This window comes from Malurus melanocephalus, unplaced genomic scaffold (genome assembly GCF_030028575.1).
Source record: "Malurus melanocephalus ecotype Western Australia unplaced genomic scaffold, MMel_1.1 scaffold_296, whole genome shotgun sequence".
Lineage (NCBI taxonomy): Eukaryota > Metazoa > Chordata > Aves > Passeriformes > Maluridae > Malurus > Malurus melanocephalus.
This window is the reverse complement of record NW_026623528.1, coordinates 161,657-189,397: the sequence shown is the minus strand read 5'-3', so window position 1 is coordinate 189,397 and position 27,741 is coordinate 161,657. Positions and strand designations below refer to the sequence as shown.

At 43.0% G+C, this 27,741-nt stretch overlaps 1 protein-coding gene across 2 annotated transcripts; it reads right to left on the bottom strand.

Annotated features, from left to right (window-relative positions):
• Nucleotides 1–96: 96 nt before the first annotated feature.
• On the bottom strand, nucleotides 97–27,741 carry AIDA (axin interactor, dorsalization associated). Of its 2 annotated transcripts, XM_057376941.1 has the most exons (11): nucleotides 27,532–27,741; nucleotides 23,811–23,880; nucleotides 16,885–16,938; nucleotides 14,804–14,858; nucleotides 9,336–9,399; nucleotides 8,795–8,901; nucleotides 7,103–7,114; nucleotides 4,288–4,410; nucleotides 2,021–2,143; nucleotides 1,433–1,550; nucleotides 97–575 (listed from the first exon to the last, which is right to left on the bottom strand). In XM_057376941.1, the coding sequence occupies exons 1-11, from the start codon at nucleotides 27,639–27,641 to the stop codon at nucleotides 479–481; spliced, it is 933 nt and encodes a 310-aa protein (XP_057232924.1). In that variant the 5' UTR covers nucleotides 27,642–27,741; the 3' UTR covers nucleotides 97–478. The 2 variants fall into 2 exon arrangements, with proteins under 2 accessions (XP_057232924.1, XP_057232925.1); XM_057376942.1 differs by lacking the exon at nucleotides 7,103–7,114.

Genomic DNA, 27,741 nt, shown 5'->3' with positions numbered 1-27,741 from the left:
CAAGCTCCTTCCCAGCCCACCTCATCCTTCTCCCAGTCTTCTGTCACCCTGCCCACTCCAGAGGACTCAGAAATGCAGATGAGAGGAACTACAATAGCACAGCAATGTAAACAGGTAGTAGGCCTGCCACATCTTTATTGCTGCAGGTTTGGCAAAGGGGCACTCTCCATCCTTGGGGGGAGCTTGAGGCAAAAGGAGAATAACAGTTAAACATAAAAAGTGATGAACAGCAAACTTAGGAAAAGCAGTCAACCTATTTCAGGGCTCTTGGAAAAATCTGTAGCTGGAAGTTACTGAAAAAAACCTTGCACTTGCATGGTGGGCTTGTCCGTGCCCCTGAAGTAGTGCTGTGCAGTGGGTGATGGTCCCRTGTGACCTACTGGCATAAACAGAGTCGTCTTCCTGCCCCTCAGAGCCTAAGGCTACTACACAGCTACCAGGACTTGTGGTTCAGTTCACAGAGATCTCCAAACTGGGGTCATTCCTTGTGCAATGTTTGATGGAGGTGAAGGTAAAGTGGTTTCTTGGTCAACAGTTGCAATTTCTTCCTTTTAAAGTCAGTGGGTTTTTTGTACCTGTAACCACAAAAAAGTGCATCAATCCAAGTGCTAATGGCTGTACAGGAAGATGAAAGCAACCTAGAAAGCTTGTCCTGTACAGATCTTATTAGCCTTATCTTTTAAATACATCTCACACGGCTTTCTGGAAGCAACAATAATGAGTATATTTACAGGAAGAAACGGTGTTTACCCTGGATGATTATTTTCACAGAAAAAAAAAATCAATATGTAAATAAATGCAATTTTTTTTAAGAAGATCCCCAGCATAATACCCTGGATTAGGAGACACAGTATCAGTTACTGAGTACTTCAGAAGTACTCCAGCTACCACAGACTAAGCAGTCTTCCAAGAGGTGCCCAGAATTGCATGGTTGACCCTCTTCTTAAAAACAAACTCCAAATCTCAACCCTCAAACTCCTCCCTCAGACCTTCAGCCACTCAGCAAGAGGAGGATGCATACCACAACCAATACTGCTTTGAAATGTAAAGTTAATTGCAAATCAAATTTCCTCTACAGAAGTTCTGTACCAAAAAATTGTGAGTTGATTATTTTTTAAAAATATAGCAGATCTGACACTCAAGCTAAGCTCCAAATTCAAATCTCCCCTACAGACTTTGTTAAATTCATACAAAATTAAGTTACAAACAGCAGCTTTTTATTTGGAAACTGTCTAGTTTCTGAGAAGGGTCTCTAACCTTCTTATTTGCCTAAAAGCATTTTATCTTCACTTTGTTATTAAAAATAAATATTCCTTATGGAAGGCAATCTAATGAGTCCAAGAAACCYTCCTTATAGCAGCAAGGCACACATTGTAATTGAAGGCTGATTCATTTCCTCTGTCATTGTCATCCATAATTGTGAGTCACTTACAGTTCTATAACAATTGCCCCAGGTTTAATTTCATCCATCTCCATGAAAGCAAAGCACTTGGTGCTTGTAAACCTTTTCTTAGGCTTGTAGTGTTTGAATTCAAAGAAAATAGCTGCACCTAGAGGGAAAAAAGGTTGAATAGGAAAGTTAGCAATTATGACCAAGAGTTAGCTGAAAACTTAATCTGCCATTAAGTTGCTCTACTTAAATTGAAGGGAATTATCTCCCAACACTTCTGTTGTTTACTCAAAAGCTACATCGTGTTCTTACGATTCTCATCACACTCTCAACAGCTTAAACTTTTCACTCCAYTGCTCACACTCAGGTAACAATGACTAAGCAGGTGATAAAGCAGCTCAATACCTGTATAGCAGAGCAGACTGCTCTGTTTTTATCACTTTTCATTTCTCCCTTGCCTGCCAGCCATCCCAACAACCAATTTGAAAGGGACAGGATGCAAAGGTCTATTTTTATCCTTGTCTGGATCCAAGTCTGGATCTTGAGCCCCRAAGCACCAGCTCAGGAGCAGCCCAGTGTCTGTGCTCCCAAAGCTCCTGGGCCCTGTTTCGTGTCTCTGGTACCACGTACCTTTTGTTAGTCTTTCAATGTGTTTCTGAATCTCAATGTCCACRTTAAAATGGACATATGTGTCCTCCTTTCTCAAAGCCACAGGAGTATCTTGTACAGGAGTCAGATCAATCCCATTCAAATCTGCAGGAAAGAAACAGCATGAGAATGGCAGAAGCTTCTGTCTTTAAGGTCCAGCTTTAAGAGATTTATGAGTCCTAATCCTGCCACAAAAAGTTAATGCACACCTGGATATTTCCACTAAACCTGAAAAAGGAGCAATCACACCTATTTCAGGGTCAGGTAATTTTCTTTCTGATTGCAAAATGAAAGCAGCTAAAGTTCTGGCAGTATTTCAGATTAAAAAAATTTAATTATCCCTCTTTATTTTTAAGAGTRCATTTCTGCTGTCAGCAAAAGATTCAATTCCCTGTGCACACAGGACTCCAGCAGGGCTCCAGCCCAAGTGGGGTGTACACCAAAGGCTGCCCTGCACACAGGGCACAGCTGGCACAGCTCACACCTCCTGTGTATGCCCTGCTTTGTGCATTATTCCTCTTGGGCTTTCTACAGACAGAAGCATTTGGGGCCACAGGTTGTGCTGCTCTGGCACAGCCAGTATTGTTTCTCACTAAGCCTCTGTTGTTTCCAGGGGTACATTTGTCCTGTTACTGTCTCCAGTCATTCCTGATCCCTTTCCCTCTGACAGAGGAAGCTGCAAATGTCTTCTGTGGCCAATATGACAGAGTATGGAGTGCACACATGCTTGGAGCACAGGTAGGCCCTGGAACACTAGTGATTCCCTTCATCCAGGGCATGGGCTGGGATTGCCAGTGCTGCATCTGGGACTAAGCTCTCTCCAAACCTGCAGAAGAGYAGCTTGCTTTAGAACCAAGGAAATGAGCTACTAAGTGTATTCAGACTCCTAACAGTGACAAATGAGTCTTCAGAGTTACTTTYCCTGACCAAAAATCTTGAGAAATAAAGGTATCGAAAAACACCATTAGCAGACTCAGCCTTACCCTGCCCACACACTCACTTTTCGATCCTATTTTCTACATCATTACTTGGCAGCCACCATTTATAGGTAAATTAATTTGGAAATAGGGTGCCACATGTTCACAGAAAGACTTGGGAAAGCAAGCCCAGCAACACAGAGTCTCCCTTAGCTTCAGAAGGAAAATGAGAGCTACCTCCAAAGGCAAGCAGCAGTTCTAACAATGTGCAATGAGACAAACACTTCAGTGGCAAGGAACAAGGGATGTTTGCTTTCCAAGCCCTGATAAGTATTCAAGGGACATTTGATACTGTGATCCTTCCTACTGCTGCCAGAGAACGTCTGGTGGAGGAAGCACTGATCACACATCTCACAAGTGTTTCATCCCTACATTTGGTATCCAATAGCACATCTAAAGAGGACACATAAGGTCATTATCACAAATTATAAGAATGAGAGGATACTGGCTCAGCTACAAATTTTGACATGATAAACAAAAAAAAAAAATCATCTGCCTACAAAGCTTGTAAAGAAAAACAAAAGTAAAGCACGACAAGATAAGGGTAAGAAACTTTGACTACAGGGGCTYCCTGCTAAGAAATGCAAAATGGGGGACAGATACTCCCACTAGAAAGAGTGTGAATACCAAGACTCTCAGCCTTGAAAGACACCARCTATGTTACCATCTGAAACAGAAGTCCTAATGCCTGTCCTGGACTGACAGAGAGAGAGGCTCTTCCAGATTWATGGAGGCTTCTCAGCCCACCAGGCTTTGGCTGAAATATTTCCCTGCCCAGGCTAATACATATCTTTTATTTTATTTCACTTACAAGCTTTGCTTCCCAGCTACATAGCCATTCCTCTAAGCCTCAAGSCCAGGTAAGATTATATTTGGATTACTACAAAATTAGTAGTAGGTAAGAATGGAGTCAGTGGTCATGGTTCCCCACCTCCAGAAAGACCAGAGACCAGTATCTGTGGGGAGGGCACCCAGTCCAAGCAGATCTGTACTTAGCTGCAGAAGCCATGGTGCAGAAGCAGGGCTAAGTCACTCAGCTCCCAGCATGGACAGGGTACCCCTGAGTGCACACAGAGGAGGGTATCCTGCCAGATTCACCTCCCAGTAGCTCTCAAACACAGAAWTTTTCCACTCTTGATTAAAGCAGAAGCCCTAAATCCACAATAGAAGTACCAACAAACATTTTTCCCAGCAGACTGAAAAATCAATAGACCTTTCAGAAAATGCACTCTATCCAAAGCAGCACTGAGGAGGCAGAGCAGAAATCATTACCCTTTACACTGACTGTGATGTAAGGATCAATGCACTGCCCAGCATCTTTCAGACCAATTTTCTCTATGTTGATTGTGAGTAACGTCATCCCGGGTTCAGATGGCAGTCTGGGCAATAAAGTACCTGGAAAGAGTAAAGCATATTATTAACCCTTGGTGTCATCTCACAGCAGAGGCCTTCTTGGGCCATCTTCTCTCATGGAAGATGCTGTTCTTAGGGGGTTCAAAGTCCAAAGATTCATATCCCAATAGTACACAGCATTATAGGAATGTCCATGTGCACAGACACACAACATCATCTGGCAGATTTCAAAGACCCCCACAAAAAAAAAAACCAGGACTGCCTCAAGTCAAATCAATTGATAAAAAGCTAATACTGTAAGAATAAAGGGCTTACTTCTCGCTGTCATGTGTCATGCAGAATAACCCATTCATGGAATGCACTTGATACTATTTTTAAGGATTAAATTTGGGAGGCTGGATTCAATCTGCAGTTGCAGGAGGTTCAGACACTTGATCAGGAGTCCCACCCCAGTGATCATGACTTGGCTTCATGTTGAACATTTAGACTGGGAGATTAAGGAGGATAATGGCATTGTTGCAAATCCCACAGCACATAAGAGAACCAGAATATTGATTCTTAACTGAGCTCTGCAGGCCTCTACTCAAAGGGGGGGGGGGGGGGAAGTAAAGTGTTTGCATGCCCCAAGTTCCCTTCTGCCCTAAGGAGTTCCCAGCTCTGCATCAAAAACACTTAGCATCAAAACTTGGTGGTCATTATAAATGAATCCTCACAGGGCTGAGGAAGACAGCGCAGCTGGCAAGAAATCCAGACTGTTCAAACTCACTAAAAACCACGATATTCTGTCATCACAAATGGAGTAGGTTACTTCATGCTAAATTTAGCAAAAACTGGCACACTACAAGTGCCTCTCRCCTATTAGATGAACAAGCACCAGGAGAGAAAATGCTCAGGCTTGTGAGCAAGTTTGATTTAAAATTTTCATTTTCTAATGAAAAGAAGAAGTTATCCCAAGACCTGAGATCTAAACAAAATAATAATTTCCTTTGACAGGTCCAACACAAGTTTTTTCTTGACACTATTTTTTTTCCTCTTTATCTGCCTGATGAGCTGGAGAATCATAGAGTTTTTGTCCTATGAGAGACTGGCTTTGCAAGAGGGGACCCTGCATTCTGCTCTGAGAACTAAAGCCACAGCTTCGGCAACACTTCAGGAGTATTCCCACATCCAATCTCCCTCTCAGGATCATGTGCAAAATTTGAATTCCTGTCTCTGATGCTGTCTCGAGGAGACTCATGGCCTCCAAAGCAGTGTGTCTGCAGACACAGTCCAACACAGCACAGCAGACTTAACCCAGTATTCTGAGCAATGAGACAGGCTTCTGACTACCATGGGAGAAACTGTTCAAAAAGCAAACATAGTAGAGAGCCCTCATTTTTTCAAAGCAACACATGTTCTAGTTAATCTTGGTGTCTTTCCTGAAGACATGTTCAAAGACAGATCTTATTTCAATCTAAATGAAGGTAGAAGCAAGCCTGCCTTCTCTTTGGCACAAAACTTTGCTATGCCTTTTCTTGCTATCTCTCAGTTGTCTCCTGAAAGCAGTATGGCCCCTGAGAGCCAGGAATAACTGTACCCTTCAGTTTTCCTGTCCATCACTCAAAGGCACTAAGTGACATGATGCTTGATTAAAAAATCACCTGAAAGATGCCTCAGCCTGATGTTTATTATAAAAAKAGTGGCTTAAGAGAAATGATTCTGTTCTTGAAGAATGCTTTCCAGAATGTGTGAAATTGCAGAGTTGCAATGGACAGAAGAGTCAAGGAGACAAGAGAACAGTAAGACAGATAGTAACCAAGGAACGCTGCTTCCTTGCTGCCCCAAGGCACAACAGCCAAGSCAGCAGTGGAGTAGAGCAGCTGCCTGTAACCTGTCTCACCTGAGCCACAGCCCTGGGCAGGCCTGTCCTGGAGCCTCTGCAGCCACTTGACACAGGAGCCACAGTAGCTGACAGTGSCCTCTTTGTGGTACAGCCTTCCTGGGCTGGGCATCACAGCCCTGTCTGCCACCACAGCCGGGCCCCTGAGCAGGCTCACACTGAGGCCTTTCAGGAGAAAACGGAGCCATGCCAGGCACAACCACAGGGCATCTCTGCCAGAGGGTAACAGCAGCACCTACAAATAAAAGAAGTATCCTCCTCCAAGAGTGTTTCAGAGACAGACAGCAAGCCAGCCCAGAGCTCACTGCCACCAAGACACAGGCATTCAGGCTCCCCCTTCCCAAATCCCAATTCAGAGAAAGGGGAAAAAAGTGACAAGTCTCCTGCTGATCTCACAAAGTGAAATGGCTCACAGAAGAGCACAGCACTGGAATAAAGTCATATATAACCAGGAGAAAGGCAGGAAACCTTTGCTGTTAGAGGCAGCAAGCCATTGGTCAGTCCAGCTCCACACAGCACAGAAGTCTAACTACACAAATACTCTCTGTGTAAGATTTCCCATAAAATGTGTATTCCAGTAAATAAAATCTAGCTACACCTACCCTTGGCTACACTGCAACCCAGAAGCTCTTCATTAGWACAGCAGGACTTGCAGAGAGCTGTGTGAGTCAACAAACATGACCTTCCCTTTTCCTCATACTGAAGGCAAATGAAGACCTACAYATAGATGCCCAGTACTGTGATTGTTACTAAAAATTGTGTTGTGAGGATTGGCACTAAGAGCTAAACGATGAGGACAACAGCTGCATGAACATGAGCACAGAAATTACTGTACATACTGAAAGGTTCTCATACCTTTGTTGGCTCCTGGGTTAGATGAATGGGGCAATGTGATAACGATGAAGCCGTGCATGGGGAAGACAAGACCATGGTCAGTAAGACAGTACAGTGACACACTATGGACTAAAGGCACATCAAAGCAAGGAGTGCAACACTGTCAATTCAACAGGCAAAGTTCACTGGACTCATAAGGCTCAACTCAGAAAACTGCAAACTGCTTTTGTTTAAGCCTCAACACCCAGGGGAAGAGCAACAGACCAACCTCCAGACAGGTAAGAAACACCACAATATTTGCCTTCAGTGGGGAAACAAGTAGACAAAACCACCTTAGGGGTTTAGATTATTGTAGCTATGGGGCCATTTAACTTAATGTGAAAAAAGCAGTTTAGAAAAGTCACATACACAGATGGCAATGTAAAACAGCAGTCAGGACTTGCTCTGACCTCCTCTTAAAAGCATGATCTTACTGAGGAAYAATTCTATAAGGCCCCAAGCCTTTCCTCTTTCCAACTTGACCACTCTCCTTTGAAAATGCTTTAACTRTAAACTCAGCCTGTTTATCACCTACTTATACTCTTTCTTAAGCCCATGCACAGCTTCTATATCCACTACATGTACACAGCTCTGATGGGTTGCAGGGGTAACTGCTGGCACTGTGGCAATGGTCACAGCTTTATTGATTCACCACTACACCAAGAGCTACCCAAGGTCTCTCTGCTGCACTTGGGACAGACAGAAAGCATCTCCATAAATGGATTTATAAGGTGAATAACAAGGATTGAGACAGCAAATGTCAGCRATTGAACATCACAATATATTACACAATATATTAAAAGCCTGTTTGGGAGCTTGGCATAAAGAGGTGCAGACTGCATKCTCACATCAGCACAGCCTGCAGGGACCACATTCAGCACTGTGCTTGGGCTCACATCTGAGCACACAGATGGGTTTTCTCCAGGCATAAGTAATGCAACACCCCACCTCTCTTGCCTATAATTCCAGTACTAGTTTCCTTACTTGTTATCTCATTCCTGAAATACAAAGTTTGCCAGCCAGCTCTGGAACCATAWACTTGTTTCTTCTGCAAAGAAATTACACCAGGAACCTAAAGAACCTCCATTGGAACATCTAAATTGTCAAAACCTGAAGCTGCAGGAAGACCTTCTCTAGAATCTGTAGGTTCTACAAGTGTTTTCACATGGACAGGGACTTAAGCTATCTATTAAAATCAAACCCCCTCTTTTTCCTCTCAGAGCTTGGCTTCACTCCAAACCACTGTCTCACCAAAAAACGCCACACAAAAATAACCAGCAACAATTTATCACATCTCTAGGAGGATGTGCTGCTCCTTGCGGGACAAACATTGCCACAATTTACATTTGAACACATTTGAAACACTTCATGTAGTTAAGCAAGTGCATGAGGTGAAAATAATGAGTTTGTGTCAGGAATAAAGGGTAATTATTTGAGGTAGATGGTACCACCCTCACAGGTTCTCCATACAACTCATTAACAATAAGATGCTGTTTGCTGAGAAAAAAATTCACTGGCCACCATTGTGGTTCTCCAACACAGCATTAGGGTTTGTTTACATTAGCCTGTAGCTCCCCACCCAAACTTTTGAAATCACAGGTGGGAAAAGGGGCTTCTCAGAGACAGAACTCTGAGGTGCTACATACAGTGGCATGGCAAGGCTAGTGCCCCTACCTGGAACTCTAGCAGGAAAAGAGTCTGGAGACCCTGCTCCAGCTCCTCCTTCCTCATCATCCTCCTCAAACTCCAAGTGTTCCTCTTCTCCAGGTGCTAAAATCTTCCTGTAAAATACAAGAAAGAAGAATGAGACCAACACTTACTCATCATCTGGCTGTCAATTCACAAGCCAGAATCTGTGTATAGTGCAGGGACAACACTCTAATATCATTTCATACTTCTTAATTTCTACCTCTACCTGCAGATTTTGACAGAGATTGCAGGAGCTCAGACCAATAGAAAGCAAGAGTCTAAAAAMAAGAGACAATACTGGCAATTTCAGAGAGATGCAGGGTTATACCAAGTAYTGATTTTACTAAAAGCATGGTCTTGATTTTTAGTGGTACCTAGAATTCAAAAGTTCTTTTATAAACCAGTCTACACAAGGCAGTCTGGCAAGGATATGGCTCTAGAAATGTGTTTCAGGTGCACACCARGTGCAGGCCATGCTCCCTTTCAGGTACATATCTGTACATGAAGTGACCCAGTTCTCTCTTACCTGAGTGGGACAGGCTGAACATCAAAGGGGAACTCTTTATTGTAAGTGAGGATATTCTTTAAGACTGCAGAAAAGGGAAAAAGTAAGAATCCATACTCATAAACCAGCATTAATTCTACTACTTTGCACAGTTATGTCCATTCTCATAGCATCTTCCCACAGAAATCATAATAATTCCTTTTTTAAAATAATGAGATCATACAAAATACATCCATCTTCTCTCATAWTTCAAACAACAGCACAGTTGTGATCAAAGCTATATATATCAGTATAACATTCAGAGAGGTGAACTGCAACTGCAATACAARATCACCACCACACTCACACCAACATGAAGATAAATGTGGCAATAACCAAAATCTTCATGAGAAAAAGCTACAAGCCCCAGGGTGATGSTAGCAATCTTTGGTGGCTATTGTGAGTAGGGTGGTGATGTTATTGGCATCAGTTCAAAACAGACTGAAGTCTCCAGTGCAGAGACACTTCAGCACACATGGGAGCACATTAGGCAGCCACCATGGGAGACCAAATGGTAACATAAAGCTTTGGTGAGACTTCCTACTTCTTCATCTATGTGTTTTGGGGGTTTTGTTTGGTGGTGGTGGTGGCTTTGTTTTTTCATCTGCCCTYGGATGTCTGGGCAGATTGGTGAAATTCAGGAGAGATAAAGTGCAATRTCTGGGCACCAAGCCCCAGAGACCCCAACTATACATTCAGCATTCCATGGGGAATGGCTGTGCCATTTGTATTGGAAACTTAATCACATATTAGTTATTCCAAATTCAGCTGCCGTTTCCAAATACATCTACCAGTGCAAGAGAAACTTCCAAAAACATGTGARAGAAATAAGCATTTCTTGATAGCTAAAGGGCCTAAAAGTTTACAAGAGAACATCTGCAAGGAGAGGCGCTCTCCTACCAGACAATGACTATCCCAGACTGGTAGGGGAAGCAGAGAGAAAAARACCCTAAGTCCCCTCACAGAGCTTCACCTTGCAATAAGCCCTCTCAGAGCACAGGAATTCTCCCCTTAGGACTACTGAATGAGAACAAAACTCTACTCCAACAACATTCAGATTACACAAATACCAAGAGGTACTTAAATACCAGTTATGCTTAAGGAGCCATTGCCAGGCCCCTCTGCCTCAGCACACTACAACTCAGCCAGTGCAGGAGAGCTTCCCTGCCTGCCTTCATATTCCTGCATTAGCTTACCAGACACCATCTAAATGCTCTAAGAATGAAGTATCCCTCTGGGAAACTATAAAGAAACCAAGAAATCTTTCCAGCCTTTACTCACACTGATTTTTTTTTCTGATTTTTGTGCTACAACATGAGAGGTTAAGCAGTGCCTGATTCCAGCCAGACACATTACATAAATACACAGAAGGGTTTAAAGTGCCTTCAGTCAGAGCTGTGATRAGAGACAAAACTGATGCCATGTCTCTCTCTCCAAAAACTTTTGCTCTGAGGACCAATAATGCAGATCTCATAATGAATCTTAAGAATCACAGCCACTTCCAGAAAAGCAGCTGATCAACAGCAGATAGTCACCCTCCAGTGCTGCTGAGGTTCAGGAAAAGAAGGGGATTTTCATCACTCTTAGAATTCCCCAGCTCTCAAAGAGCTACATTGCATCAGAAACAGAAAGTGAAACTCGCCCAGGCAGAAAAACCTCATTGAAGTGAGAACTACGGATCACAGGCACATTGTACAGAAGAGACAGTCACAGYAGCTCTCCTCCCATCTTCCAAAGGTTGGTGAGTGATAGATTCCTCTCTTCCTAGTAACCAGCACCTATCACATCAAGCAGCCCTTGAAAAAAACTCTCCTGGTAATTCATTTCAAGCATCACTAGAGGGCCCAAAGTGCTCCACTGACATGAGCACAGGCAAGAGGTAAACAATTCTACATCACCTAAAATTCTGCTGCTGCCACAGGCTGAACACCCCTATCCTGCCAGGAACAAATGTGGTGCTGAATGTTCAGCTCAGAAGCAGAACCTCTTGCCTTTTGCTGCACAAGCTGTGGCTCAAGATTTTAAAAAGCTTTCAGTTCTGGTCTCATCACCAATGGCAAATAATTTTGCAAAGTTTTAACACAGTAATTTAAGTGCTCTTTAAAGATCAACAGGATAAGCAGCAGGTCCACCACACTCAGCCTGGTGGAATACTTACTCAAAGCCACGATGAAAAAGCTAAGCAATAAAACTGAGGAAAAGGAAAATCCTCTTTGCATCTACCCCWAGTGTGAATTTTAGTTGATTCAAATAAAGACAACCAGTTCACAGAAAAATAAATTAGGTTAATATGATCAGGAATTGCTCTTGCAATGGTGTGCAAGACATCCAAGCTTTAAAAACATGGTTTGGGGCTTTTTTGAATCTCTCTTTCATTTTCAAAAACACAAATCACCTCTAGGAGAAAGAGCYCTTCCCCTCCATAATGTTGCTGCTTGAGAACATGATTCACAGAACGTTCTCCACATGTGTAACTGGTGGATTCCAGCATCATGGCCTCCATCTATGTTGCATTTCCAACAGAAATCATTTTAAAATACCATTCTGCAGGTTCTTGTGCAGAGCTGCCTTTTCTTTTGTGACATTGGACAATGTAATTTCGATTTTCATAGAATCACAGAAACTCCCGAGTTGGAAGGGACCCACAAGAACCATCAAGTCCAACTCCTGGCCCTGCCCAGGACACTCCCAAGAGTCACACCATGTCCTTGAGAACATTCTCCTAACACTTATTGAACTCTGTCAGGCTGGTGCTGTGACCACTGCCCTGRGGAGCCTGTTCCAGTGCCCAGCCACCCTCTGGGTGACAAATGGTTTCCTGATATCAAACCTAAACCTCCCCTGACTGAGCTCCCACCCATTCTCTGGGGTCCTGTCCCTAGTCACCAGAGAGATGAGATCAGTGCTGCCCCTCCTCTTCCCGTCACAAGGAAGTTGTAACTGCACTGAGGTSTCTCCTCAGTCCCCTCCAGGCTGAACAAGTGACCTCAGCCACTCCTCATACCCTTCCCCTCAAGGCCCTTCACATCCTCACAGCCTGATTTTATCAGCAGTTGGCTCTTGCTTGAAAGATTTGAAAAGAAATTATCAACAGGAGCCCTAAGACCAGGACACATTCACTTGGTAAAGATCACTGTTCATTTAGATTTTCTGTGTCAATGTTTTTTTGATACCTGTATTGATTTTTTTTAATAGACAACATAAAATAAATCAGACATGAGGCTCTCCAGTACAACCCAGTATCCACTTGTCTCATAATTATCACCCAGGCACAAGGGATGCCCCAGCCCATCCATTTGTACTGTGAATTCTAACACTGGTATAAGCTTCCACAAAGAAATGGATTTCTGGGATCCAGTGTGTTAACAATGACTTCACACAGCGCAGCCTCAAAAGAACTATTTGTATGTATGGAACCTCCTGTAGCATTATTCCAGCACAAACTATTCAGTGACAAATCCTATAAACAAACAGAAGTAGCCAATGCTTCACTTTCCAAGCTGCATGAAATGCAAGCTTAAGTAGGAAAAGTTAGAACTGGAYAACACAAGATTAAGGGGCGAAAAAAAAGTAAATCTAAGGGCCCTGGTTGTTATAACAACACCAAAACCATTCTGACAGCTTCAGGCACAAAAGTAATTAAAACAAGCCAAATTGTGTGAATAGCTGTTTTGTGTGAATAGCTGTTTTTGTTCCACCCWAATGGAATGGCTTGACCTAACAAAAGAATCACTTATTTGCATTGCCAGCCCATATWTTTTTAGCTTTTTCTGGTGGGATGCAAAAGAAAATTGACAACACACAAATTAAAACACTTCATGGTGCATTTTATGAAATGGCTGGTATTGGTGTGATTAAGATTTACTCTATTCAAGATACACTTAAAAACCACAAAACAAAGGCACAATTCAGAGAGAAAGAGGCCAGAACCATCCAAGTAAGACAGCAGCATTAGGAACATCAATGTTCAATTGTTGTTGTAGAAGTACCCGTTCTCCTCCAAGGAAAATAACTCAGTGTATCTGAAAACTGATGGCCACACACTCTTCCTCAGTTTGAATATAGTTGCTTGTATGAGGTGTGGGCTGAATGCACTTCACAGTGCTGAACAGTTTTTTGATAGCTAAAAATCAATTCTCTGATGGAGGGCAAGATAAGCAACAGGGCTGTTGCACCATAATTGAAATTTTGGACAGGATTCCCRTCCCTCTTCCCTCATTCAGTCATTCATATTTGCACAATGGAGTCTAAAATCCACAGTAATTCAATGATTCCAACATTTAAAATACTTTGTAAACAGAGAGCAGCAGTATCTGTACAGAACAATCCCAAGTCAGAAGGTTAAGAGACCAGACATGCAACATGGAGAGTGAGGAAGCCCCAATATTCCAACATACAGTTAAACCCTGCCCTGAGGTATGATCTTCACAGACCTAGCAGTTCTCTAACATGTCTTCACTTTGCACTTTCAGGCAACATTTTGAAAGCATTTGGACTCTATGTTTTGGTAGAGATATTAGGAAGCTCAGTTCAATGCTCCACTTCTTAACAAGATTCCCTGTAGGATCCTATAGGATCCCTGTAGGCTGTGCAGAGAAGCTCAGCCTACTCATGAAGGGGAAACACTTGCCTGCCCATCGTATTTATTCCCAACATGCCCCTTAATGTTACAATTCTGTCGTAAGTAAAATAAAACCAATTTCTTGTCAGCATGAAAGAAGCTCTTCCACATCTCCTGTTCCCTGAGAACTGCACGGACATTAACATTCAGGATAATATTGCTTAGATGTGGAAGCTCTAATCATAAGGATGCTTTGAGAACAAAGCAGCCAGTGTTACAGGAAGGAAAATGAAGCAGATAAATAGATACTTCCTACATGAAAAAGTTATTTCTGGATTGACACACCAAGACTGACCCAGGATCAGCTGGGAAAAACATCACACAAAACCCTTCAAAGACTGACTCACATCCTCACTTTGACTCTCAACTTCATCAGTCTGGTAGCTTTACAGTGGGAGGTGACAACTGATTGGCTACCATGAGCACAAGTTAAATATTTTCAGAAGAAAAAATAAATTTCATGTTGCAAGAAGGAACACCTGAAGTGCTGAAACACAATGCAAAAAAGAAATGTGCAGGTAAATTATATAATGTTCTACTGATAGCTAAAAATACTATTTTGTGCAAAAATTACCAGTACCCAAATTGCTTATTTGAAAATGAARATGAATATATTATCTGAAACATTTGGATTACTGTACTTTTAAGTTACTCACATTACATTCCTTAATACACACCAGGTTTTGTCTGTGTGGTAACAGACATTTGGAAGAAGCAYGTAAACCCAGCATCACTGTTGAAAGACACTGTGGTCAGTCAGTATTCCTGCTGTTGTCATTTTTTCCACTGTCATGATAAATGGCACTTCAAATAYAAAGATACCACTTACTTGGTTCCAACTTCTTCAGATCCTCAAGCTTAAACTCATCCTGTGACTGGGTGGACTAGGGCAGTACAAAGAAAGAGTTAGATGTTAGGATGCACCTTCCTCTGAGACAKAGCTACCCTATCTGAGAATAAGCATGCAAAGTGCTTCCTTTGTTCAAGCACACCAAGTTACTTCAAAGTTACACCCCCAAACAAAATCTCCCGAACAAAATGCAGGTTCATAGGTGAGGTAGAAAGTATGTTACTTCTCATTTATTGAAAACAAACTTATCCCATATTCCAAGCTCTAAGGCAAGATAAATGTTTTTAAACTAAATTGCAACAAATAGTTGTAAATTTTTACTTCACACAGGAACATTCACATTTCAAGATACATGTCCAGCATTGTGACACWGGCAAAAATTACAGTACAGAGGATGAGCTTGACAAAACTCAGCCAARAACTCATTAAAAATAGAGGAGGAATTCCCATCTTTCTTCTCTCTAGCACTGATGATAGTTTCCTCCTCTTACCTATAGCACATACATGTACAGTTCTCAGCAGGCCCATCTGAYTTACTAATTCAACAGAGAAGTTCTTCATTTTTTATTCTGAGGAGCTCACCAGCAGTTTGCTAAGATTACTTTATTCTCAGAAAAGTGGCAAAGCTGGCATAAAAAGAAGCATTGCAAATAAGAGGATTGACTGGGCATCCTCTTCTAGGTGGATGATCAGGTTTTACCTATTATGTCATTGCACCCTTGGCATCTCATAGGACTGCCCATTTTTTTCTACATTGAAGGTCCCATGAGATTTTTTCCTTTTGTGCAAGAGTGACSAGGGACCTTCTGCAAGACTATGTAAGGATAGTRAAGCAGCTATACCCTTCMTGTTAGGAGAGYRGGAGAAGATGAGCACACTCACCAAMTGTTTAACTTCTGCTAAGAAATCATAAACAAACTGCAGCAAGTAAACCCCTCCTCAAAGCAAAGTGGATGAGAAGTTCTCATATCCTCTCAAAAGGTTATAAAATCTTTAAGTTACTCCTGGGGAATCAAAAGCAAGAAAGGCTGTTCTTGCATAACACCATCTCTCCACTTGGCAGGTTATGATATGGTTGCACCTTTCTGCTGCTGCTCTGAGATGTGACCTGAACCACAAAGCTATTCCACAATGGAACRTGTGGGCCTTCATCAGAATCACAGTGACTCAGAGCTAGTGCAACACTCTTCAAATACCCCAGGTTAGATCAGAATAGAATGACAGGTAAAGAAAACCAAATAATTCTTCAAATTCTACACAGCCTAGAGACTGGCCAGCCCCCACCTCATCCCTCCTGCATGCTGTATCACAGCCTCTTGGGCACAGTGGAGCTGCTGCACCTTGTCCAGAAACATGAAGTACTTRGAGTGTTGCTGTGAGTAACTTGATGCAAAATTTGCCTATCATCTCTCTTTCTTGGCAAAGAGGTAATCCAGTAACCCAAGCTTTAATTCATCCCTTCCTCATCCATGGTCTTTTGCAAGCTGCTCTCACTTGCTTTTTGTTTTGGAAACAAGCTTCTGCTGAGAAAAAAAGATACTCACTCCCATGACATCCACTTTCGCTTCATAAAAAAAGCCCGAAGAGTAGTTTACAAATTATTGTTTTCCCACACTTTCCTAGAGCACTGCCAGTTTTTATGACTGCTAAAAGTCATTTTTATTCTACACGCACATTCTTCTTCGTATTCTATTATGATTTGTGAAGCAGCTGAATAAGTGCAAGGGGCATTCTGGGGAACTTTTTACCCTTACACACAAGTTAGGAARAGAAACTAAACAGTTCCGAAGGATGAAAATGAGGCAAAGAACCAAAGACACAAAATGTGCAGTTAAATTCCTGTACAAACCCTTACAGATGCTCATATAAGCACTTACAATCTTTTTTAAGGCAGCCACCTGGAACATCATGATGACGACAACATGGAAATTCCAAGTGTTCATGGGTTTGTTCACTCTGTTTTAGAATTTGGATATTTCTGAAGACAGTAAATGAGTTTGCAAAAGCTCTACAGTTACCTGCTGCTAAAGTATGAAGTCAGATAGGAAAAAAAGCTATACCTGTAAAGCTGCACTCCTCAGTTCCAAGCATGTTGCAATTTTAGCTATGGTTTTCTGAAAGGAAAAAAAAATTAATACTGAAACCGTATTTGTCCAGATTGATATTTTTAGAGAATGTAAATGCAAACAGTTGCTTTCTCTTGCTAAGATTTCAGGTCTATTGTTCAGTACCAGAGCATTCAGCATCAGAAGCTTTTCTTAYACACAAGCAGGATTTGCTGAAAGCACAACAGAATAAAGACATGTGCCACTTAACTCGCTTCCCACAGCCCAACAACACAGATGGGGTCATTCACTCAGCAGAAACTGTAATAATGCCTATCACATCATAAACTGTTTATAAACTCAACAGCTTTAGGGTAATAGGGAACTGCAAAAAAATAAATCCAAGCCAAGCAGTGTATTACCTTCTGAGAATCTGAGTGGTTTGTTCTGGACTGCCCTTTTAGGAGCCAAGCCTACAGCTCCTCTACCAAGATCCCAACCTTAGCAGACCAAGTCCACCCACATCAGACACTACAGCAGCCCAGTATCTCAGCACTGAATAAACACAGCCCACTTCTGTGGGTTTTGGTGGGAGAGGAAGTCTAAAGGTGGATTATTTTTCTAACTTTCTATTTTTGTGATTTTAAGAGATTTTAACTCCGAGTGAATCATGGAATATGTTCCCGAATTCAAACTTGTCAGCAATCTAAAATATCCATGAARAGAACTGTGAAGTAATTTCTCATTTTTATTTAGAAAGGTAGAAGAGAGGGCAGGGCTTCAGAACAGCCCATTGGAAGCAGTCTTGCTTTGAAGACAGTTTTAAGCTTTTATGCCTCACAAAATAAGATGCTCCAGCGACAGTCACATTTGTTTCTGTTACTACCAGCTGAAAGGGGGAGTTAAGACTTCCACAACTGACCTGAGGAGGACACAACTGCCCAGTGTATTTTGCCTGACCAACACAAGTTTGTTCATTGACTAAAACCTTTTTGTGAAGAAAAACTCAGATGATCTGAGGAATAAGTGAGGAATAAACTCAAAATATTCTGTGGAACATTTAYAGGGCAAGAAAACCAGCAACAATGAAGCTACAAAAAAGAGCAGTTTATTTTCAAAGTAAGTTTCCCCCCAGAAGGAAGATTAAAGTTGAAATACACACCTGTAACTCATTCTCTCCTTTTAAATCAGGCAGTATAAAAACAGCTCCTCCACAAGCTGGATGCAAGGGGAGGAAAAGATTTCCTRGAGCACAACTCTAGCATCAAAGAACTTTGAGAGTATGGGCACCTGGCAAGCTGTGCAGTATCAGTAAAATCCAAAAGGAGGGTTGTATGTTTTGGACTCCAAGAGGTTGGTAACAGCAGATAAAAACTAGGCATGCTTTCACAGGTACCTCCCCCATCATCTGCCCTGGCTCTCCTGCAAAGAGGTGTCAAAKCTTTCTCAGTCAGCTCCTAGGCCACTACCAGTTTCAAAAGGCTGGGCTAAAAGCTTAGTGAGTCCAGTTTCAGTTCACYTTAGTCCACTCTGAAAGTTGAAAGAGTTCAGGATCTGAATCATAAGTAGATCACACATGAATACCTCAAGGGCAGAGCCAACAGCAAAAATCTCAGATTTTCATGTTGCCACCMCAGGCTCATCAAAGCTTTTTAAGCCATTTCTCTCCAGCTGGCATCTCTTTTCCCCCTAACATTGTTACTACAYGGCACTATGCCATGTATCCTCATCWTTTTTATTACTGTCCACTGTATGGAGGCCTTTCAATAACTTTAGTTCTGAGCATCTTCCCAGAAAGCAGCGAGTGATGCCATATTAACACAGRACACATTGTTCAGTCAACAAATTCCCTCCTCCCCAAAATATATTCTGCTAACAACAGAGACCCATGACTGGATCTCCAGCATAGCTTGAAAAAACACAGGTATTTTGAAACAGAAAAAAGCACAGAGAGTCCTGGGTTCATTTTGAGACTTTCAGAGCCACACTGCACATGTAGGTGTTATGGATTTATTTACATGTACTGCCAGGCTGGGTGGGAGGACACCAAGTAGTACTGCAGAAGCAGTCTCAGTCCCTAGAATGAGAACACACTACATCCATCTAATCAGCTGCAATRTAACAAAAGGAATTCCTTATTGTATTTGAGAACATCTGGAAAAATATATTTGCAAAGGTAGACTCCTAAAGAGGAAGGTGTGAAATAACGGGTAAAAGAAAGGAATCCAGAGGCTCCCTAGGGAAGGGAGGGGAATCTCTGAGGTTTGACTAGAGCTCCAACATTTGCAAAARCCCAGCTGTTCCAATGGTTTGGGTGTTGACTGCTGAGCAAAGAGCATGCCCATTCTGTGTGAGATCAAAACTCCTTCAATTGCACAACAGAAGGAGGGCTATGAGTTTGCAGGGTACCAGCACACAGCCTCCATGCCTCACCACAGAACCAGAACATGTAAACAGATTTTTACCAGGCTCTACCCATCCTGGTCACACTATAAATGAGGCCTCAGAAGCACTGCTCAACCCCCATCTCCTTTGTCAATTCACCGGTAAGTTCAACAACTCCACTATTCCCTATCCTGCAGATTTGTAACCATATGTTCGGAAAACTGCCCGAACTAGGAACCCCCTAACAGAACAAAGAGCAATACAAAGTATGTGTCCTCYGGCTCCTGGGGGCTGAAGGGCAATAATGGCTCTAGAAACAGATTAATTGAAGAGAGTTTGGGAGTCTTAAAATAGTAAAGAATAGGTTTTATATGGAATCTATTGAAATATGGCAAGCTCCCAGCAGGCATTATTCATAACTATTTTTTAAGGGACCACACCCAACCCAAAAGTTAAAAATGCAGCTAAACACTGCTATCATTTTCAGCTGCAACTATCCCATGCAAAGGCTCCTTGTTGCAGCAGTGAAAACATTCTGCATCTCATTAGAAAGGCTGAAGCCATAATTAACTTTGCTAGTTTAAAATAGTTAAGATTCAGTTTTATGTAAACTCGTGATTAGAATGGGGAAAAGTCAGTTGATCTCGTAGCTAAGGTTTCTTCAGAGCAGTTGTGTGAGTAATGACTGTGCTAACTGTAATGCAGGCAAAGATGTTTGCACAAACACAGCGCCAGAGCAGAGCTTGGCTTTAAGCAGAGATTAGGCTGTTAGAAGACCAGTAGTTTAATGAATCATGCTAAGACTGTTCAACAGTGCTCGTATTTCAGCAAGCTATCATTGCTTCAATAGCAGGATTTTCTAACACTGAGGAGAACTCAGCCGAGCACAAAAACAGTTACATGAGAAGCAACAACTGTGGTTGGAAGAGGGCTTTAAAGGTCACATTTATTGCACAGAGAACTGGGTGAGAGTAACTGTAGCCAGAGGCAGGCTGACAGCCACAGCCAAACCTAACTGGAACCRTTCCTATCGCAAAACACAGTGGCTGATCATGAATGAAGATGGCATTTTTAGAGAATGGAGGTAAAACAGTGAACAGCAGTACCCAAAATGTTAAGACTAAGTAAATTCACCAAGAGCTCTATGTGTTAGTGTTCCACACATGCTGCTTATAGCGGATGAAACTGTTGCACAGCCTCTTTACAGCTGTTGAATAGAGGCTAAACACAATGATTTGYTGTTTACAGGATCTGCAGAGAAACTCTTCAGTAAAATTCACAATCACTAATGAAGATTATAGCACTAACCATTACCCAAGTCAAGACAGAGCCTTCTGCAAGGACTAAAACTCCAGAATTAGCAATAGTCTATAATAATAACAATAATAATCTATTCCATAATCTTTTCTATAATAATCTATTCCAGCAATAGTGCAACTCATCAGAATTTGAAAATACAGGAATAAAAGGCAAAATCTTGAGTCTTCTCTATCAAAGCAAGTAGCATACAGTGTTTCAAAACTGATTCTTTAGGGGTAAAAAGGGGAGATATGAACATTTAAAAGCCTGAATTCTTACCATAAATAATATATGTATTATATGATAAATGATAACTGGCTCACAGTATGACAAGGAAAGAAACTGGTGTTGTTYGTCAAGTGTTCTTAGATTAATAGGTTGTATGATTACATTAGCAAGTAGCACACCATCAATTTTGGTGTGGCCATAGCTGCACTGTAACTCCACCTGTGATGCATGAAATAAACCCAGATGTGAYAGAAGTTCATACAGACAGATAGTRATGAGGATCTGAACCTAGTCTTCTCCTTTCCCTGCAGTTGTAAAACTGGAACTGGAATGAGGGTAGATGAAGCAACTGGAAATCRTAATTAGCTGCACAGCTTTTCAATCTATGCAATTCTGCATGGTGCCTTGACCAGTGACATCAGAGAAGCAAATCCTGAATGTTACAGACTCTTCTACAATTTAAAAAAGGTGGCTCTTATGTAACACACAGAGTCTCAGAAAGTCTTAGGGATTAGGAAAGTCTTAGAATTAGGGAAAAAAATTTTGGAACCAGGAGGAAAGAGCATGCTGGTGGATGTCGCTATTGGCTAAACAGCAACACAAAATAACAGACACAAAGACACACAGAAAAAGAGGGTGAAAAAGAGAGAGAAAGAGTACTTTATTGTGGGACAAGTTTCTTTTATCCACTTTAGCAACTAGTGTATACATTTGTGTCAAACAGATTGGTTAAGAGACAGCTGTTTTATTAATAATCAGTATATGATTGCTAAGTTTGCAAAAGCTACAGTATTAGTAATGTTTATAATTACCAGCCACCTGCGTTATCAATTCTACATTCTAATCTCCTTTTCTCAAAAGTAGCAAAGGTTGTGGTATTCTTCTTCCATGCAGGCTGTTAACACTCCCTTTCTTTTCTCACGACTCAGTCATACACAATAATTGGCTGAGTTTCAGATTCAGGACTTGTGGGGCTACTTTTCTGCAAAAGATGGATGCACTGGCAGAAGAGCTGAGCAAAAGTTACTGATTTGTAGCTGATTTTTGGAAGGGCAGCAGCAAAGAAGATACACTTCCATTTAGTCAAACTGCTTGCAAACCCAGCATACACTAAGCCCTACAGCCACATGACATGTGAATGATATTAGTGATGATAGTAATTAGTCACAATCACTATATGAGATGATATACTGGCTGAGTTCCTGCAGAAACAGGGAAGATCAGAACAGCATTACATCAGGGATTTTGCTGTACAGAGTTTCAAGTGCTTTTTTCTAAGCAATAGCAAGACTCTAGTCAATTTTTTTGTGACTAACATTCCTCATGGTAGAGGAGATAAAGAGTGTTCTTTCAACAAAATATTGGGGAACTAGGCTGTGCATGTGGCTAATGAAACAGGCACTGCTATTTGATAGCCAGACTCAAAGATTCAGTGCATCAGCCACTCACTGACCTGCAAAAACCARCAAGCAAAAATTTATAAAAATGCCATCCTCTTTTATAAATTATCAACTTTTGAAATGGGTACCACTCTGCTAGGATGTAAAACCACCACTCCTTACTTTTCTTCCTTTCAGAAGATTGTTGCCTTAAGACATGACAGCACTTGTGCATCAAACATCTGAGGGCAGTTATCTCCATTTCCTGAGCCCCCCAGGCCTTCCCTCATGGCTGACCTCATTCACTTCCACAATCTGGTCCAAGGTCCTTTTCATAAGACTCAGAGAACATCTGGAGGCAAAGCCCTGTGTGGTTCTGGTTCCCATACTCACAGGAGATGATGTCTCCAGAAGCGAGATTAACAGCTTCGCCTTCATGAAGTAACTACATTTTCAAAGTCTCCGCAGAGGGGAAACACACAGTAAAGATGACTCTAGCTGAGAATGATGGAGAAAGCTACCAGCAAGGGAGGGGGAGCAGAAGCATTCAAGGAATAACAGCTGTCCAACATTAACAAGACTCTCAAGGCTTACAGTGCAGGAGGAGTGGACCAAATCCTTCCCCAAAATTATGGCTCTGTTTAAGGCAATCATGAGCTCTGTCATCTTGCAGCAGGTAAGCAAAACATGGAAGAKCAGGTGTTTGCTTTTCTTATTGGTACACATCAAGGAAACAGCTAACAAATCTCTCTCAGAGTCTAGGTAAAGGTGCATTTCTTTGTGTGAGTTTCTTTACACACATCAAGTTCATCTCAAATTTCTGTAGCTAGGACCTGTTTTCAGGACTAACATTCCCAAGCACAGATCCCATTACTCTTGCATCCTATTACCATTGGTGAGATTCTGAGCTAGCAAATGTCAATTTTCAGGTAACAGCATTGCTCAATCAAGTGATCTTATGACATGGGTATCTAGAAATACAAGTCTCTAGTTTGTTATTCCTAAGACAAACATGCCTTTATAGAAGACAAGGAAATTTAGTAGAGCCTCATATCTCAAAAGATTTTATTTTGCAGTAAATGCTTGAGTGCATGTGTCCACTCAAATCCCATCACAGAAGTGCAGTAGTACGTTGCTGAGACAAGAAACAGCCTTTTCAACTGAGGGGAAAGAGGGAGGAGTAAAGTAATTTCAATATTTTGAAAKATTATAAACAAAAAACATTCTAAGAGGCTGCTAGGGAGTATTYTGCCAGGAGCCTTCCCTGTCCGGTGTTACATGTTAAGCTTTCATCCCCCTCAATATCTGAAGTTCAAGATGTTTTGTATTCAGATCTCACGACATAAATTGTGCTAAAGTTGAATAAGCAAGTTATCAAGCATTACTCAAAAAAAAAAACAAACCCAACACAAAATCACTCCGGTTCTGAAGAACTCTGGCCAGCATGCCTGATATTCAATATTGCACAGCAGAGCATCCCTCACATCTAGTGACAGCAAAATGTTTCAGCTACTCTGGGCTCTGTTTCTGTTTGCGTATATTGAGGGAGGAAAAAAGGTCTCAAGGCTCTGGCCTGCGAGATAAAAAAAACATAACACACATCAACATCTATGAGTCAAGCTCCTTGCCTGAGCAAACAGCGGTACTCACCTTTTGATCTTCTGTGAATTCCGAGTTGTTGTGCTGAGACTGCGCCTCTTTTTGTAGGTGCCTTGCTAATCTGGATGGAGGAAAAGAAAACTGTAGAGTAGGAACACCACACAAACACACACACACCCTGGCTCCAGAAAATATGTCAGCCAAAAGATTCACAGACTGCCRCTCCAAAGAGGTTTGGGTTGGTTTTGCTGTTGTGTTTTTGGTTTGTTTTTTYYTTTTTTTCTTTTGAAACCAAGTTTTCTATAGCTGTGGTAGCTCATACTTAAGAAAAAAACCCCAGAAKGTGGACAAAGTATGCAACTACACCAGGCAGGAAAGACTGATGCATCATGAAGGGAGAACAGGTCAGAGGGTCCTTATAGCCAACAGTCCCTTTTACAAGCACTGACGTTTTCCCTCTCACAATCCCCTTCTCTTATAAAGAACAAACCATACTCCTGTGAGGACCCGCTGTGGTGCAATCCCACAGGCATCTCCAGGGAGAGGCTGAGGGGCTCGGCTGAGGGCACCTTAAGCCATGGCACACACTCTCCCAGCACTGGGAGCCAGGCACAGGGCGGCTTGGCCCAGGCTGTCGGGTGGATCCGCTCACATTTGTGCCTGTCAGCATCACAGGCGGAGCACAAACCCCACCCCTTGTCATCACCAAGGCAGGAGTACTGAGAGGTTTGGAAAGTAACAGTAAGCAAACAGCTCGAGAAAGCGAAAGGAAGCTGGAGGGAAGCTATGGGAAGAGTTACAGTTTCCGTCCCGGGAGGAAGYAGAACATTAAACAAGCAAAACCTCTGGGCAATTGTTGCCATTCCCTGTAAATAACTTTTTTTACAAGCAGAGGGAGAGGGAGGACAGAGGTTGAGGGTAAACCCAGGGACATCACAATACACTTCCTCCTGGAACCTCGCAAGTTTGCACTGTGAACAGGACTCTGCTTCTCTCCACCACTGCAGTGGGCATTAGCCTGGCTTTAGGAGAGGTTTAAAATATATACACCATGATACATACAGCAGAACAGATTGTAGTCAAAGCCTGTGGCAGAAACAAAAATCAGAACTCAATTTCTTTGCTTTTCCTCAAAATAAGCACTATTGAAAACAAGTCCATATGGATTGGGGCCACTGTAGCTTTTAGCTCTGACCAGGGAAAACACAACCAAACAGGATGAGGTAACAGCACAATTCTGTGGCATTGCCCCCCTTCAAAAATGGAGAAACTCTAGGGCTGAGAAAAGACTAAAAGCACAAACATGCTTGAACTCAAAAGTAAAATCCTTGCCTGCTGTCCTGCCCTATGATACAAAGGACAAAGAGAAAGGGCATTTAAAAGTAATGATTAAAAAAAACCTCATATAATCATAGCAGCAATATGCCACCCACAACAGGCAGCATCACAGCATCAACATTTCTGCAAGCATCACTAACACAACCCTCTTTCCATTTGTACCTAATACAAAAAAATCCACCCTAATCCAAAAAAATGCATCTGGCATTCCACTTGAAGCTCATTCAAAGTTGGATGAGACCAATTTTGTTGGTCCACAGATGGGGACCTTTAGCAGGTAAGGCACTCCTCACAGCTCRAAGGGTTCCTGTATGAATAAGCACCGGAATGATCGAGGGCTAATGTTTGCACCAAGCTTCATGTACTTCCAGGAGTACCATGAAGACCTGAGCAAATGGACACAGGGAGTACATAACTGTGTTTTACATCAGCAGCCATCAGGACTTAGATTTTTCCCAAATCCAAGCTTTCTCAGCATCAGCAAGCTCACTGTAAGCAGCTTCTCTCCMAGATGCTTGTGTGGAGTAGCACAGACTGTGCTGGTGTTCACAGCACCTGGACAACAGCAGCACCACACTCGTTCATCCCATCTCAGGGTGCCCTTGAGAAGGCAGCAGCAYAAACCCACCCTGCACTGTCTCTCCAGAACTACAGTTTGGTATCTTTTTCTGTGCTGCTTGTTTGCAACTTTTACCCTACAGCTTGATAGCATTATTTATTTACCTGCTAAAGATACACGACAAGATATACACAGAAAGGGTTTTGCCCCTCCCTAGGAAATATCTCCCTGTAATCCTTTGATCTCTCCTTTCTACTCTCCTCAGACCACAGAGTTCATYTACTGACAACTTTTCAGCAGAAACTCACCAAGAGCAGCTTAGAATGCTGCTTCTACCCAAGAGAAGCTTCCTTACTAAGATATCACACTGCTCCCAAGTCAGAACAGAGCCAGGGTGTGGAGATCACCTCAGCTCTTGTCTGACAGAAGCAACAGAGTGAGGAAAGCAACAGAAGTTGCACTTCAGCTCTCAAACTGGACTGTCTGCAAATGTTTAGTGACCTCACTTCTCAATGAAGAGAGCTCAGATGCAGAGCCCAAAGATTTTTCATTCCAATGAAACATTGTTATACGAAAATCACTGCTGAGACTAAGATGGTTTAAAGCATTAGGATTCTACTAGACTCCTTGCAGACATCCACATAACGGCAGTTAGTAAAAATATCTTCTTTTACTTTTTGATGATTCTTTTTTTTCTGCCGAGATACAGATCTGGAAGAGAACTTYGTTTCATCTCTGTGCCAAGGATTGTAGAGTAACAGCTTGCCCTACTCTARAGGCCATCAGCAAACTGCAAATCACTGAACTTGCATCATCCTGCCTGGTGAGTGAATGAAATGATGAGATTACAGCCTCTCCTGACCACGCTGTACGTRGCCAGCAGACCAGTTACTCTGAATGACAACTGAACTGGCAGCCAGTGTGRTTACAGCCCAGCTTGACCAGTCCTGAGCAGTGCTACAAGATCCCTCAGGGAGCATCTCTTCAGCTGACTTGGGGAACAAATGSAAACCCTCTTGACGACTTCCAGAAAATTCACCATGAGAAGCAAGGCCTAGAATACTCAGATCACAGGGAAATAACTTTCATTGTCATAGCAAATAGAGTAATAGGGGAGAATATCTGACAAAAGGTACCAGGTGTGTTTCTAAGGAGTCCATCAACAGTGCCCTATAGCCGATATCCCTCTGCTGCCAAAGGATKCATGGATGGTGCAGTCCCACCCTGTGCCAGCCAACCTGACTGGGGCTGCCAGGCTCCCCACTCTCCCACGCTGGTACCACCAGAGATGAAACACACGAGCGTGGGATGGACCCTTTTTCATTCTGATGGGTTGGCTGGTTTTTGTTTTTTTTTTTCTGGCTAAGACTGACGCTTAGGCAGCCACTTTGCCAGGTCCCCCTTTCCCAAGAGTGTGGTGCCAGGGCAACAGGGCGTTGGGATGGGGATATCCTGATCCAGCGGCGCCTGTGGGGGGGCCTCCACCAACCAACCAGCCCGGCAGCCCACGCTCACAAAATCCCAACCTGGTTTGGGTTGGAAGGGACCTTAAAGATCMCCTCGTTCCATCCACTGCCATGGGCCAGACCAGGTTGCTCCAAGCTCCACGCCGGCCGCTGCCGCTCTCCCAGGAGGGCAGGAGGGCCGGCTCCCGCCTCGCTCCCCGGCCGGGCACCCGCCCCAGTCCCTGGCCCCGCGCCTTGGGGAAGAGYCGGACCCGCCGGCAGGGCCCCAGGGGTGAGGGGGCCCCAAGGGTGAGGGGGTCGCGGCCTGGGCCCGGTGGGGCTCCCTGCCCTGCCCCGCCCCACCCCGGGGCCGCTCCCTCATCCCGGCGCCTCTCCCGGGACYCCGGTGCMGCGCCGGACCCRCACTCACATCTGGTACTCGTCGATCGCCTCCACCAGCTGCCCCCAGGCGTCGAAGTCGGTGCCCTTCCTGAAGCTGGCGCCCCAGCGCTGCAGGAGGCTGCGGGCCGCCTCCGACATAGCCCCAGCGCTAGGGCACCATGCTCACCCCGCGCCGGGGCACCCACCGCGCCGGGCAGCCGCTCCCGCCAGCCCCGCGCCGCCGCCGCCGCCGGCACCG